General features: G+C 38.0%; 1 protein-coding gene across 2 annotated transcripts in view; it reads right to left on the bottom strand.

Annotated features, from left to right (window-relative positions):
- ELMO1 (engulfment and cell motility 1) overlaps nt 1-16,950 on the bottom strand; it is a 327,195-nt gene that overhangs the window by 174,025 nt on the left and 136,220 nt on the right. For both annotated transcript variants that reach the window (XM_067291248.1, XM_067291249.1), the window contains one exon: nt 787-891. In XM_067291248.1, coding sequence (XP_067147349.1) covers nt 787-891 — 105 coding nt within the window. The remainder of the gene's footprint in view (nt 1-786; nt 892-16,950) is intronic.

The following is a 16,950-nucleotide window of genomic DNA, read 5'->3' as shown; positions in this document are numbered from 1 at the left end:
ATCCCAACTGTCTCAGAACTCTGACTTTCTGGACTCCTCAAGTATTGATTTCTTATCCTCTCTTCCCATATGTGCTAGACATATTTGCCATGTGCAAACCTTCAATTTCAATAAAGGTGAGGAAAAGCTGGTCTATTCAGGTGCACGTATTATTTTGCTGCATGCTTCTTCATGTAAGGAAGCAACATATAACTTGTTTCAAACTACTCTTGAAATAACAAATGTAGGAGGAGGAGTGGGCAGGAGCAGGAACAGGGTGCACAAGTGAATCATAATTCTTTCCTATTTGTCTACAAGTGTTACATCAGCTACAAAAGTAATTTTAGCGGGAGCATCTTAATTCTCAGGATACTGCCAATACAGTCAGTTATCAAGGTATTTCCTAGTCAAAGTCTCCTTTCCTCAGAAAAGTTAGTTTTTAGTAGTCTTAGAGGAGGGTAGAAAATTCTGTGCAATTATTCATTTCTGATTTTATGAACACTCTTCACACATCCAAAAAAAGGCACAAGCTCACTTCCCTTCTTTTTGCAGGCCTAAGCAAAAAGTAGCATGGCTTCTGTAATATTTTACTGAGACAGGCAATGACAGACTATGCAGTTGCACTGCATCTTCCCAAAGCTTTTACAGACATGTCATGTTTTAATGTTTTATGGTTTGCTTGTCTAGAGTTCATTGTTGTTAATGGCATCATGATTTTGAACTTTCTCTTGGAAGGGAACCGTAAACAGGCTATCATCAATGTGAACAGGGAACTGCACAGATCTGGAAAGGGAGAAGACACCTTACCCGTATATAAGCATCCTGGTGATGTTTAGCGAAGTACAGCATATTGTCGAGGGCTAGCATTCCTGGAGGGGTCTGCGTAAAATCCATTGCTGGGTTTACATGATTCTGCAAAAAGATAGTAAGATCACTCCATCAGTATCTTCACAAAAGCTATCAGCTCCCCAACATTTTATGTGCATCATGTCACCATGCTGCTGCCAAAAAAAATCTGGCAATACAGCTCTTTTTGCTGAGCAGAAAACACACAACAAGGAAGTGGCCCATACCCCAAAGAAACATTAAGCCAAATACCAAACCTCTGTGGTTGTTGTATTAGTTATTCAGTTCTGTAACTACAGGCTGGAGTTTTTAAAAAGTTGAGTGCCCTAGAAGCACAGGTACCTTAGGTCTGTCACAGCAGAGAGACTCATAGGTTGTACCAGAGACTAAAAGTACCTTTTACTTGAAAATGCAAACAAAGAGCCACCAAAACACTTATCCATACAACTGCTATTGAACTATAAAAAAAAACAACCCACAAACAAACATGAAAAGGAGAAAAAGCTGCTAAATTCAAAAGCTGTATTAAACCTGCTGGATCTTGTGAACCCTGAACGCAAAGGGTCACAGACAGGAGTGTACAAAATCAGACTCACCTTGGAGAAGTCAGATAAGTTTTTCTTATGTTCTGAATCTATGAATTTCAAGTATGAAATTAATGAATGAGCATACCAAACATTGCTCAAACTTGCCAGCTTCCACACCCAGCTACAAATTTCAAATGTTCAGTTTCACAATTTAGATGAAAAAAACCACACTTTCTCAAAATATTCATTAACCCAGACAGTCTTTTGATGAATGTACATTTGAATAAGTTTTGCGTAGTTTGAATTTTGGATGTGAACATTTGCCCAACCATGGGCAGGCTCTTAAGAAATATAGAAGCTGCTCAGAAAAAGGAAGACCCAGGGGTATGACTCCATCAAAAAAGCTTATCTTCTGCTACACTCTTATCAGAATCTCCTTTTCAATGTCTCCAGCTCCAGTCATCATTCTGACACAGGAAGATTTCCCTTGTCACTTAGCAATGGCATTTCTATTCTGCAAAACCCAGCTGAGAGAAACTTTAAAAGTGCATTTAGTATCAGAAAACTGACTATGCAACAACAGCAAAGATCACCTCAGATTTCTTCCTCCATCAGTCTGTTTCTTTTGTGTACTCAGGGTTTGATCCACCCACCTCACTGACAAAAACATGTTTTTACTACTTTTCCTCTTGTTGATTTTGCCAGGCCAAAAAGCTGCAGAAAAGTGAGACGAGATTCTACTCTCTCTTGCCTGTCTTATTTTTAGATGTATGACAGATGTTGGTTTTAACCTGTCAACAATTCATATTCACATAAAAGATCACAAATACTAGAAAAAGAAAATTACACATTAAAATGACCACTGCCACTTTAAAAGCAGAAAAAGGATTTGGGATGAAGATAGCGTGTGTAAGCTGTTCATTTTACATCTGTGGTTTAGGCAAACTGACATACAAACAATACAATCTTAGGCTCACCACTCTGCAATGGGGAATCAAGAGGATATTTCAAATCCTAGGTTTTATGGGGTAATACCTATGCAACTGTCTTTGGAAGGAAGGAAAACAGTACATAGTACAAGGGCAGTAGTCTAAGCAGAAAACAAAGCTTATAGAATTGATTACATTTTCCAAAAACTCATCATCTTTTACTTAAAAAACAAAAAACAAACAAAACCTGCTTTCATCTATTCATCTAAATGGAGAACAAAAATCCTTCAAAAATCTTCATGGCTATTTCTCCAACTCAACCCTCCTTCCACCACATGTGATACATTTATCAGTCAAAACACTCAATCAGTACAAGACTGTTTCACACAGATCACAAGCCCAGCAAACTTCAGCTTCTGAGGTGAGATAACAGAAGAGAAAACTTCCCTTCCTGCCATCTTCAAGCATTCCAGAAAGTGCATCTTCTGCAAGGCTGGGTCTGGCGGACACACAAATACCCTGCAATACCCAGTCTTTTTAAGGCAACATCTTAGTAGGCCCTTCTACGCACTTGAAACATTCTTCATTTTGGGCATAACAAAGTACAAGCCCTGGATGGGGAATACCACTTGATACTTAGCCCCATCATGAGCCCTCAAAATTGAAAGGTAGGGGGAGAGAAAGCAGGAGGGGAAATTGTGCCCTGAAAAATTGAGTTCCATTTCCTTGGAAAAACTCCTGAGAAGCTGTCAAGAGGGGTCCACACAGCACCAATTGTACAATGCCTCTTCCAAGTGGGACTTCATTATAGGGCTGCACATACTCTCCTCTCTTCATCCCCAGGCTTCAGAGCAGACAGAATATACTCGGATAAATACCTGGCAAGTAGGGAGTATCAACACCCAGCCACCTTTCTCCAGCTGTTCAGCTATGAGCACTCATTTTACTGGTATTTATAAACAATATTAAAATACAAGCAGAATATTGAAATAAAAGCTAACCCACCATTGCCTAAATAGTTCTTTTCTTCAACCCATTCTACAATGTCAAGTTAGGTAGAAATTTCAACACAAAGCAGTAGGAGCAAGAGAAATCTCGTATTTAGTAACAATAGTTCATTTTGCCTTTTACCACTGCTTAGTTCTACCTGTTCAATCAAAAAAGCCATCACCACCACCTATTATTTTTTTCTGAGTCAAGCCTATATAGCCAGCTACTTTTGTCTGGTTTTAGGGTTTTTTTCACTTTTGATACCAGGATAACTGGGGCTTGATCTTCAGCTCTGTTAAGTCATAAATAATTATGCCAGCTGACAATAGCCAAGGATTGAAGACAGAAGTATGGCAGGTGTGAAACAATACATTATCTTCAATTATTCTTCCAAACCAAAAGAAATGCCAGCTGCTTTGCTTCCTTCTTTCTCCCTCCCTCCCCTAAAAATCATCCTTTTCTCAACATGTTGAATGCTTGTGGTTGAAATATTAGCTTATTGAGAGTGGGCTCAGAAATGAGATACAAAGCTAAATTATCTAAAATGCTGTAGTGAATAATTTAAAAGTATGCAAACACCCCCACCTACAATATAATTTATTAAATATATGGAACACAACACTTCAGGCATATTAGCGTCATCTGTTTAGTATAAAGTCTACTGCATATTTCTCTTTATCAAAAGCCAATAATAAAAAAATACTAAGGGAACAGATTTGTTACCTACAGTTTTTTAAATAAATTTTAATTTTTTTCCATTAGACTGAATAATATCCATGCATCTTTCAGCTTCAGCATCTGAGCAGTATTTAACAGCTTATGCTCTGATATTGTATATGTTAACAAAACAAACTCTTGATGGTTTTTGGTAGGCAGCTTAGTAGGTACTGTGGAAATGAAAATTTTGTCTTTTGCATGAGATGCAAATCCAAAATGATGTCTGCTTATGCCATAAAAAAAAACATGGCATGTTCCATACGATTACAGTTATTCTGAGTAAATTTCAGTGCAGTAATTATGTTCTGACAATCCAGCATTCTCATACAGTCCTAGTGGCATAAAGCATGCTTCACTCTCTGGCCTGAATGGCTCTACTGTCTTATTCTTGGCTTTTAAGGCAATCTCAGAGAGATATATAGATTTCAGTGGTAAAAAGACATGTCCTTACGCCGAGATGCTTAATTACAATAATTGTGCACTGTCTGTAGATAACTGCTAATGGAATAAGCACTAGTTCCTTATATAATACCCAACAACAGTATCTTCCACATGAATATGCTGAAGCACGGAAACCATTTATTTCCCTGCATACACAGCCTACTACAGAATAAATGTCTCTTATTTTTGTCTTGACAGATATTGACAGCCTGTCATGGATTCTGCAGCAGTGCTACATTCAGCTCTGTAAATCTGTTATGTTAATTTGTCCCGAAAGCTGCTGCAGTAGGTGCTAGACCCTGTAATCGCTGTGCTACACAGCAAGAGCAACCTTGTAGTTTCCCAACCCCTAAGCAGCTTGGGGCAAACTCTCTTCTGTACATCTCCCTTCTGGAGGTTTGTATTACAAAAACACTAGAGAAGTTCCCAGGTAGGAACTGGCATTGAAAAAGCACTGGCAATAAAACAGCTTCAGAACATCTGAAGAACTTTGGAGTAGAGTCCAATTTAAATGGTGTCGATCTAAAATGAACTCCCTCAAAGACAGTAATATTTTATCTACAGAAAAGCGACAATCTGTCTACAAAGGTAGTACAATTGATCACTTTCTCCTAGCTTGAATTACAGGTACTTACTCATTTTCCTCTTTCTTCTAAATCCAAACCACTGTTTGCAGACAAGGAAGGAAAACAAATTAGTCACCTGGTTCTACATCATCGAAGTACCTATGCCAAAAGCTTCCTTAGGTCAAATGAGAAAATTACAGTAGTACATACATGGATGTTTGCTCAGGAAGAACTTAGAACCAAGAGGGCAGGAATGCTTTAAATTATACTTACAGTAAATTATGAATCGACAAACTTATGTCAGAAGTATCAATGAACACACAACTTCACCATTTAGCTCTTCTCTAACTACTCCCAAAGTTTTGCACACAAAATGTTTCCATCTGTTCATTCACACAGGAATTACAAATATGAAAAAATGCTACATAAAAAAACATTTGTGAAGAGGTAGTCAGCTAAAATTCATAATGAGGAAATAATCTTATCTTTTTATTTAACAGCACTGTATTCAAAGAGATCAGGCACACAACTTTCACCATTCAGTTTAATGAGATACAACAACGACTTGGGAATTTTTAACCTCTATACATTCAAGGAAAGCAAGAAATAACAAACAGATTTGTCATTGATAATTCTCTGAAAATGCAAATATGCATTTCTGTCTTCCAAAGCTGATTTTTTGATTTTCCAATGTGACTCTAGAACAGAATGAAAATTTACCTGGAGTATTCCCGAATTAAAACAAAGGAACAAAAACAAAAACAACAATAACAAAAACCGAGAACGTATCTTGAGTCAGATATCTCTAAGCTCAGCAATCTTTTAAGAATATGCACAAAATCTTTTAAGATACATTTAGCATGAGTCATTTCAATTACATGCGCACACACACACACACCCCTCCATCCTCCATATAAAGAATACCACTATATTTCTACTGGATATAGTTTTCGAAGACTTACAAATTATGTTTGCACATTCGCACGGGGCGGTAGTTTTCTTTTAAGTAAAATATTTCTAGCTTTTTCCAGGTTCAAGTTCCAGCAAATATTTAGCCAGGAATGCTCTACCAGCATTAGTATATTTTGTCGTATTTTTATGACTGATATGCAGACTATTAATATATATTGCAAAGCTTATCTCCTTGCAAATAAAAATCGCTTGAATCTAACTAAAATATTAAGCAGTCTTTCTGAATAAAGTCTGAACTCATCAATACAAAACTGACCTTCTCAGTACTAAAGTCTTCACTATCTGGACATCATTTGCCTTTTGAAAAAAATAAAAATTTTCAAAATCTGACTACTGTACTTCCTTGATTCACTGAGCTATCATGTAATCAAATGTAAATCATCACAGCTTCACATAAGTCACCACTGGAAGCATGTCCCAGTCATTCTTCCTGAATGGATGCTATGCTGTGGTGATCAAGGTTGCAAAAATCTGAATGTTATGGTGGCATAGTTAAGTCTGTTGAAATTATCAGATAAAACATAAACAGGGCATGTCAAGGACAAGCACTGCATATTTTATGACTTGAATAAATTACACTTCTTAAGCAAGACTTAAAGCTCTTCAGTAAACCTTGTTCAGCTATACCTATATTTTATATTACAGCTTTACAAATGCAGAGAGTTAACGCTGTAGATCCCAAGATCTTAAGCCCTAAGGACAATGACAATAGTTTGGAAACCAAGAAGAATCTAAAATGAGTGCTGTGACACTGAGGGGCCACATCTTGTCCAAAACAGGACAATTAAAAACCACCTGTTAGGTTTTATGTTGGTTAACAATGAGTGATTTTTCATGTTGGATAGATGCTTAGCAGTTCACACAGACTGCTGACTTTTTTAAAAAACACTTTCAAAAAATGTTTTTGTGAAAACAAATGTATCCAGTGACTATGGGTTATGCACTCTCTCAGTGATGTTTAAATTGAATAAGTGGGACATGGTCATTACAACTACATTTTTCAGTGTGGAAATTTTTTTTTTTTTTAACCAAATATCTCAGTATCTACTAAGTTTATTAGAGTGACTGAATACGCAGACAAGCATCCACTTACAGATCAAGGTAGGTTGCATCAAGAAATTAAAACCATGCTAGTTCACTGCTATTCCACACTTGAGATTACCAGTCCATTTAATAGCCACATCAGTGGAACCCATAAAACTTGTAGTCTCACAAATTTTAGGCAAAGTCAGTCTGCTTAAATGGAATTACTGTTGGACACGGTGTGAACTAATCCAGTCAGCTTTCACTGGAGTGAATAAGGGACTGTTCAGACAACACCAGCTCTTTCAAAATCATAATGTAAGCATAATACTGAAGTCCTGGCCAACAAGCAATTTTTATATCATTTAAAGCACAGTGGTCAAGAAGCATACCAGGATAAACTAGAACAGTGTCCCCCTCCTAAAGAGAAACAGTGATATCAATATAGGCCTTTTCATGTCCTTGGAACTTTTCAGGAGATTGACTGCTTTAATTTTACCGGTGTCATTAAAGCAGTTTGCCTTTTCTACATAGACAGAATATAAGGTACGAATTCTCATCCTGCCCAGCAAAATAATCAGGCTAACAAGACAACAGTGATGTGAGAAAACAGTATGAACAGTGTTAGCAGAAACAGCAAAAAAAAAAAAATCTAAACTTTAATCTGTTTATTTGCAACATTTAAGTGTTTTTAAGAAAGTGGAAGTCAAACAGCACAATCAAAATCTACAGTGGTTATATGTAATCTGAGTAGATCTGAATAATTTATACATTCGATAGGATTTGGAAACAAAGATAAAATCATTGTTCCTAAGTCTGATTTATGGATGAAAAGCCTTTCTGGAGTTCATGTAAGCTTACCGTCTGCTATGGTCACTGACTTTTGCTCATTATTTAAGGGTACTGGCTGACAGCACTCACATCTTGGTATAAAAACATTAATGGTCCTGGCTGACGCTTCTTCACAGACTATTTAAGGAGAAATTCAGAGCTCTCCAACAGGCATTTCATATGAAAGTTAAGGGAATGATACAAAATAATAAACAGGTGTACATAAATATATCTTTTAGCTTATGCCCAAAACATACGAGTTGCATAGCCTATCAACAAGAAGAAAGAGGATCTCTAGTCTTTTTTATTAAATAAAAGGTTCAAAACCAAGTTCCACCAAATCCTGGGCTGCATGTGTCAGCCTTCTAAGCATAAGACTACCAAGGGAGTATCTTTTTAATTGTTTTAGTTACACTTCAGGCAATTTTATCTAAACTTACACTTTTGGATATAATGTTTGCCTTTGTAATTAAGGCTCACTAATTGAAACACCTTTCAGTGGTGTCTTCCTTTAATGAAAATGAAGACAGATTACCTAAATTGTAAAGAACCTATTTGAGTAAAATCAGGGCAAAAATAATCATTAGAATTTTCCTGAGGACGTGTATCTACAGGGAACCCACATGGGAAGCAGACAGCTTAATTGCTACAGTTGCCTTCCCTGCACATCACCACTCAGAGAATTTGAGTGAAACTCCGAATCAGATCCTTCCTACTATAGCAACTATCAGCTTCAGCAAAGGATATGATACTTACTGTAGCAGGCATGGCACAACCACAGAACAAAACAATGGGCACTCTGCTTGTGCAGTGAATTAAACCTCCCTTAGATCTTATTAATGAGGATGACTGTGGTGGCTGGGGATATCTTTGCATCCTGACACTCTGCACTACTTTGAGAACAACGAGCTTGGCCAAAGAGCTAAACCCAGTGCCAGGTATTTCAAAAGTAAATTGGGAAAATTTTTGCCCTCCTTTTAGACATTTCTGCAGAAAGGCTTTATGTTTTTCTGTGTCAAGCAAGCCAGCTAAAACTGCTGTCATGTGCAGAAGGAAAGGGTCAGGCGGTGTTTAATTCAAATAAAAGTTCAGAGAGATGTCAGCCCTGTGTTTGAGAAAACTCCACTTCAAAATGAATCAGCTATGTGAATTTATTGGCTGCTGGGGAGACAGATACAGCAGCTGTCAAAATTCAACACTAGTCAACCCAGCTGAAATGCCATCCTGGGCTAGACACGTAGACCCACAGTCCTACGGGTAAAAAAGACTGCTGCCACTACAAAACTATGTGGTTCACACATTGCCACTTATTTTATTGTCTGTGACCATGTCAAGCTAACTACTAAGCTAACTACGGAAGACAAGCCAAAAACTAATCTACAGGAAAAAATTGTCAACATCTATGGTGTTTTAACTGCCTTTGAACTTACGTCGCTATATACAAAATTACTATCTCTACAGTCAAATCTTTCCCCTGCTTGAGTATAAACAGCCAAACCTTGTAGACACCAAAGAGAAGGGTGTGGAAAAAAGGGCCAACCCACTCTTAGGACCTTTGAGAAGTCCACACTTTTGTCCTAAGTCAGCAAAGGCCTATGCCCATCCTGTAGCATCCTTCATCTGCTCTCAGCAGTGAGGTGGTAAATAAGCCCCTGCATTCATTTACAGGAGAGTTTCAGTTCACCTGACTTCCATTTTTCTTTGCCTCCCTCTACAGAAATATGAAGAGCTTGGGACTAGAGCTGCGCTCTACAAAATGCATATACCTTTTGCATGTCTTGGACATTTCTCTGCTATACCTCCAGTTTCCTCTAGAAAGCAGAAAGAGGATGGGAGTTGCACCAGAATGTAGCAAGATAAAAAAAATACATATTTTTAAAAAATTTAAAGAATGCATACCATTATCTTTTTATACAGGGGCTTCATAACAAGCAGACTATATGGAACAACCAAAAGATTCAGAATTTAGACATGAAGGTGTTTTTGATTAGAAGAAAAAAATACAGCCATTTACAAATGAGCCTCTCTTCTCCCCATATTCTTTTTTTACAGGCCTGAGTTCATGAAATCCCATACTCAAAGAGAATCTTTTACCCAGACTGCAATTCTTCATAACTGAAGAAAATCCAAATACTTTGAACTACGTTTTTTTACAGTCCTTTGAATTTTACAAGAGGCAGTAAAGCATGAGGAGTGAAAGGAAGGGGGAGCAGTGATAGGTATATGTTCAATAACATACACATCTGTTTGCACGCATGTATGCACACACTGGAAAACTGCACAGGCTTAAATAAGAAAAATTAGTATTTATGGTAATTCAGTGTAAATTGAATTTACAGTGTTCCACAACACAAGCATTACTTCATTACTCAGCGAGGGTTTGGTGTGGAATCAGCTACTAAAATCAAGCCTTGTGAAAGAGACAGAGCCAGCAGAGAGATGTCATTACACGTGACCAGCTTTTGGGGGACCGATTCTTCGTCTTAACTCTTCTGTGGGCAAATTCTGCGGGATGTGCAGTACATCGTATCTAGAGAAAGATGTCCAAGATTCGTCTCCTAAGACAAGGGGTTAGAAAACAATTAGCAGTAAAAGAACCCTTCTGTTATGATACACAGATGAGCTACTTGAGACCAACTACACATCCAAGTCCATGTAGCTTGCCTGCCCCCATGAGATAACTGTGATGTACGTAGGAAGTGAGGGGCAAAGAAGAAAACAACATCCTGAAATCACAGACAGTATATAAAAAACAAAAGGGACATATACAAGAAACACAATGTTCTATAGTCCCTAATTTTGCATTAGTGCATTTATATTTGTTAATGGATTTTCTTCAGAGGTGGCACCCATTTTTTTTAATCAAGAGGAGTTTAAGATTTTTATCATACAATTTCACATTTAAAATTATTGGAAAAGGTATAAAAATATAAAATTACTTTTAGTCTGTCTGCAAAAGAATAGATCTTAATCTGTCATTAAGAAACTGATTTAAAGGATGGATCTTTCCACTAATAATCATAGTAATCATTAAAAAAAAAAAATCAAATAAAACATTAGAGAAAAAATATCAAAGCACAAAAAGATCGGAATTACACAGAGTTAGTTCATTTCAATAGAAATATGACCACAGATATTTCATTCTGAGTAGTTTTAACTTCATTTTTAACAAGATAATAAAAAGGTCAAAGATTGGAAGCTCATCAAAACGTGATTTTTTTTTTTTTTTTTTTAAACAGGGCTTCTCAAAAAAAGGGACATTAAACTGAAGTGAAATGATCTGTTCTTCTCTGGAAGAACTAAAAGCTAAGAGGAATTTTGCCATACATGGTGAAAGACTGGTTTATTCATTTCAACAATGTGCAAATTGTTAGATGCCCATAGCTTCTCACAAACAATTTTCCTAAATTGCATGCAGCTGCATGGTAAACAAAAACAATGGCTTTAACATATGGATTTGCTGGCCCCAGTTCTTGGTCAGATAACAATGCAGCTGACCTTGGTGCCTCGTTCTGAGCAATCATTGCCTCAATCCAACAGTACCAATTCGATAGTTCCTCTAAGACACAGGTATCATTCATTGTGCAGTTCATAAGGTCAGACTTCCCTGCTCACAAACTGACTTATTTCTGTTAACAGAGTTTCTCATGTTTTCTCCCAGCCATCTGAAATCTCCTGCCTCCGAACAGTAGTAATTCCCTTGCATCCTTCTCATAGCGCTCAGGGCCAGCAGACAGATGTTTGATATGAAGAAAGATGCATTATGTTTGCTTGAATTTACTGATCAATTCATGGTTTCCATCACCCAACTTTGTTTGGTCATTCTCCAGATGTTCATTCAATATCGCAAACACATTTGGGGGAAAACCTCTGATGTCACCTGGTAACTCCAACTGCCCTGGTGGCAAGGGCAAGACTGCTCTCCCTTGGAGGTCACACCTTGCCCCATTCTCACCAGCTCTGTCCCACTCATGCACAGGGCAAGGCAGGTGATGAAGCTGCCCCCTGCTTTTGCTCACCAGACATCTACCCACGCTTCCATACAGCACTGCTGGAAATCACTCAGGACTCAGCGAGGCAGGTTTGTGGACCAGCCACTAACCCTACGGGCTACTCTCCAAGTTATACCAGAAAAGATCATCTTCCACAGCTACATGTTAAGCTTGAAGGACCGAGCAAATTTAAGAGACAACAACGCTGAGACTGAAGTTTCAGCATGAATTCTGCTGACTTAATTCCAAACCTTCGCATGCAGCACAAAAAGTGCAGCAGTCCTATTTAAAACTCTGTCTCATTACTCCACAACCTAACACCAAATATGTGGCATGATATTACACTGTGGAATACTTTGTTTATGCCAAACAGTGCTGGCATAAAGAAAGAATAGAGCAAAAGAATAGAGTAGGTTGCACGCTATCTCCTGACAGCACAGGACACAGAGGAGCTATGAACATAAGCTTGCAGAGCACCTCAAGGATTTCCATATTTCTCCCATTTAGGCTTGGAAACCCACAGTGATGTTTCTTTTGCTCACACTGCCAAACTTCGGCCACATTCTGCAAATCAAGCCTAAGTCTTTCTGATTAGATGTTCAACTACATTTAAAAATCTCTCATCTTTAACAGATTTGCAGAGGCTGTAGGAAAAAAAAATCCAGATAGCAAGAAAGCATCCTCAAGACAGAGTCTAAGCCAGACTGATACAAGTTGAGACAACAGTACAAACTAATATTTCAAAAGGAAAAAATACGCCATCATTAAGCAACAGGACAAAAAGGAATTGTGCTTACACCATACTTTCTAACAAACTGTAACATGCAAGCCAAATTCAGTAACTTTTTTCCCCCCAAGAGATATCATTTAGCCCAAACAACAAACATCTGCTGGCATTCAACTAAGAAATGGGAACTTGCAGCCAAAAAGAGTGGTTCCTACTATTTCTAAGGCTGAAAAGAATCTGTAATCATGCAAGTCAACAGCTTTTGTGAGCAACCTTCATATGCTATGAAGCTAGTGCCCTCTATTGTATGGTATTACAAATTAGCCAGCAGCTTTCCTTTACAATGAGGTTCATCTGTACTCCAAATAACATTAAGCCATATAAATACAGTAAATCAATAATTTATATCCTAAGATGAACAAAAAAAATCATTAAAAGAAAGCAATCCTAACAGGCATTCAGTATTACTGTAAGAAAATAAAAATCAAAGTATTCACTTAGAAAATAGTGTGTGATGCTACAACACAGAACTGCATAAAAATCTAACAAAATTAAGATAACACTTTGTTTTTCATACAGTGAAGAGATGTGTTTTTAAATATTAAATTTAAAAAATCCCTTTTTTGGGGGGGGGGGTTATCTGAGTATAGATTCAGAAAAATTTTACTGTTAAATTAAAAACTGGATTATGGTTCCACCAAATGCCGGTAAAAACTAGTAAAACCCTAGTAATACCCATCTTTGGTATCATTATCAGTTCATTTATATTTCCCTCCTCTTCTAGTTTTCTTTTCTTGTACTTTTTTTTTTTTTTCTTTTTTTTAAACCCTAATACAGGTTTCCGTATCTCCACTTCTGGTTGCTCAGCTTGAGATGTATCAAATAGCACTGTTCACAGAATCTCTCTCCTGTGAGATATCTTAATCTGGATGTCCAGAAACAATGACTAAAAAAGACTACTGGTCACTTGTGAAAGTAGTTGACTACTGCACGTTTCAATTCGCAAATTCTCTAACAGGAGTAGAACAGCGACCAACATTTCCTCTCCACCTTTCACTCTTTCTTGTTCTGTTGAAGGAATATACATAGTCAGCCAGAGCTCTTGCGAGAAATTAAGCATCCCCAGAACAATTTTACAGGGAAGTGATAAATTCTAATCCTCCCCCCGCCCAGCATTTGCATCCTATAGCCATAGCTGAAGTCTACTGTCACTGTTGTTTTGACCTAGTCGTAAAACTTTCATCTGCATCTCTATTTTGACTATGAAAAAAACAACGATTGTATCTTTTAAGAACCACAGCTGTGCTGGTAAATACCTAAATGAAGTCACAGTTAAGCCTGCCAAAAGAGGTTTTTACTGGTATAATACTTCATTTTGCTGCAAGAAACTCAGAAGCAGAGCAAAACAGCAAAGGGGGAGTAGGCAAACCCAATATGCAGGGCAAGAGCGCTTCAGAGAAAGAAGGCTAGACCTGCAGCATCCCACATCTACCACACCTGCCATCTAGGAGGAAGGCAGTAAACAAAGTGTATGATACTTCCATCACATTTGCTAAACTGGCAGAGTTGGACTGAAGTACCTGCAAGATAGCCCAATAAAAATGCCCATGGAAATGGGTACTCAAGGGCAGAGGGAAAAGATTTATTATGGAAGCTGAATATCAAGTGAGAAATGCTTCACAGAAAACTCTTCATCATCCCATGAAGTCAAAGAAATAGCATGAAATTAGTAGGATAGCAAGATATCAAAAGAAAATAAAACATCTTTCTCAATTTTCCCTTACAAGTAAAAATGGTTGTGCCACTTGTAGTTCAGGTTGTCTGACACTTTCCATTCTTAGTCTTTGCTTTTGCTTCTGATACAACTATTTTAACAGTTTGGACAGAATGCCAAGCATCTGCTTTAAGTTCAATTCCTTAAGAAGTTTAACTGAAACTGTTTTTGTTCATTTTCAAAAATGTTTCATGAAACACTGTACTGCTCCTATTAAACCGATTTTTACACAACTGTTCTGTTGAGAAACTCCAGCCCATTCATGCCCTGCAAGAAAAGCTTGAAGTTTGGTAAAGGCTTCGTCTCATGCCAGTCTTTTGAAATTCCTGTGGAGAGCAGGGTAAATTTGGTTGCATAATGAAAACTCTGCATAAACTAAGTTTAACAAGCCTCTGTGGAGCATGCACAGTTTTCTTCTGAAGAGGCTGCCTGCCCTGGGCATTCCCTGGCCCCATCTTCAGGCATAGAGGAAAAGCAATGTTTAGGAACCAGGAGCTGAGTGGAAACAGAAGCCAGGCAGAGACCACACAGCCTCAGCACGGGAAAAGGGCAAAGGCAGGCATTTAAGAGGGGGGGAGGCTTGGAGGAAGGAGCAGTGCAAAGAGCGGTGGGGCAGATGCCAAGACAGAAGGAAAGGAGGACTATAATTATCTGCCTGGGGATGAACAAGAGGGGAGAAAGATGGTGATAGAAATGCAGAGCAAAGCAGAAGGGAGGAGAAAGGCAGAGGCAGGTAGAGAAAATACCGCACATGCACATAATTAAATGTCATCGTACACAGATGGTGAAGGGAATGAATTAAGGCTTCAAAGACTATCATATTCCTGCCTTTTCCTAAAAATACTCAACTTTGTTGCTCTTTTAGTGCAAGGCTATGTTGCATTTTTGACATACATAAGTGTTTCAAACATTTGCATCAATTTAGATGTTTTCATTAGTTTAAGATGTCAGAATTACTTGAAGTTCTGGGCTGTTATTCCCAGTGACTAGCTCTTGTCCTTGTTATATTCTTATATGCATCAATAGGATTATTCAGATGACTCTTACTTTCCAAAGACAGGAATCAGAGCTGGTTCTTGTGTTTTGTCTAGAGTATTTCTAAATAGTGTTTAATAAAGCAAATAGAGTAACGTGAAACTAACTATGACTCTTCACTTAAAAGGCGATTCAATTTTGAAAGTAACAGTCACTATACAACTACATTCTGTCAGAACACCTGGAAATAATCTTCCTAAACTTACTGTAAGGAATAACTCAGTAACGGCTTATTTCTAAAACAGTCATTGAAAACTGTTAGCTTAAAAAACACCACCACCACCACCACCATGGAATTCAGTGAAGAGTTTGCAAACAATGGAGAAGAGCAACCTCCAGTGGTCATAAAGGTAAAAATGAAGGAATAAACGCTATCTACATTCCTGTTTTACTCCAATCATTCAATATTAAAGAAAATTTCATTACAAATTCATACATTCATTACAATTCATATTTGTCTGAATCATTGAAAGAGTCAAGGATTCTTTTTCTATTTTTTAGGACTACTACTACACACAGCTGCTTGTAGGTCTGCTTTCAATAAAATCCATGCTGAGCCTTTGCCTCATTACCTTCTCAATCCCTCATCAGAATGATCTGGAAGTGGCCAAATAAAATTCTTCCAGCTGTCTCAAGACAGCCTTGTAATTCCTGACTTTCAAAGGATAAACTGATGATGCCCCAGCCCCCACCCCAGCAAAAATAAAGTTCTGTAATTAGAAGCTAGAAATGGTATAAGCAGCTCTGTTCAGCAATAGAAAAAATAAAGTCAGAAGAGAGCTCCAAACTAGACCAGGCAGAGGCTGACTTCTTTCTCATTTGCAGTTTCTGTTTAATAATAGGCAACATATTGAGGAATTCACCGCTTCCTTCCAGACTGGCTGCAAATACCGGGCCTTTGGCGTTATGCCTTTCTAAGCACTCTGGGCAGGAAACAATACTCCAGAAAATTGCTGCCTCCCATTGGCAACAGTTTTAAAATGTAAAGAGCTTTTCACACGCACCTACCACACTACTCCTTTGACAGGGTAAAGGCAAAGACTGTTTGGCTGTTTATCCTGTGCATCTAGAAAATTTCTGGCAGGCTCCCAGCACGTCAGGCTCTCTGCCAGACCCTGAGGTCAGTTATCCCAGTACTTTTTGAGAGAAAATCCACTGGCTTCAATATATTTATCACGGATTAACAGAGGTGATAAGTCTGGCATCAGATGGCCTCCATCTATAACATGTTCAAAGTCTAGCTGGAAAAACTCCCAGCATACAAGTATTACAGCTCAGCTGCATGGCTGGCACACCACCAGTGTATGTTACTAAGGGACTGTGATTTGGGGTATTTATGATACTGCTGACTGGGGAATGCTGACAGGAGTAAACATAGCATCAACAAATTCCTTAGTGAAAATTGTAAAAATTGCTTGCGGGGTTTAGTGGGCAATGATTGGAGCATGGGTAAATAAGACGGGTAGGAACTCTTGGAAAATTAATTTCCTGTCAATATGAAGAAAGCAGGAAAAAAAACTTGATGGAAAAGAAAGACTGTAAGTTGTACAAGTTACTAGAGACCTGGTGCTCCTACAGGCTTTGGAAGCATGTCTACCATC

The sequence above is a fragment of the Apteryx mantelli genome, chromosome 2, assembly GCF_036417845.1.
Source record: "Apteryx mantelli isolate bAptMan1 chromosome 2, bAptMan1.hap1, whole genome shotgun sequence".
Taxonomy (NCBI): Eukaryota; Metazoa; Chordata; class Aves; order Apterygiformes; family Apterygidae; genus Apteryx; species Apteryx mantelli.
Note: the sequence above shows the minus strand (reverse complement) of the source record. Positions and strands in the feature narration are given on the sequence as shown.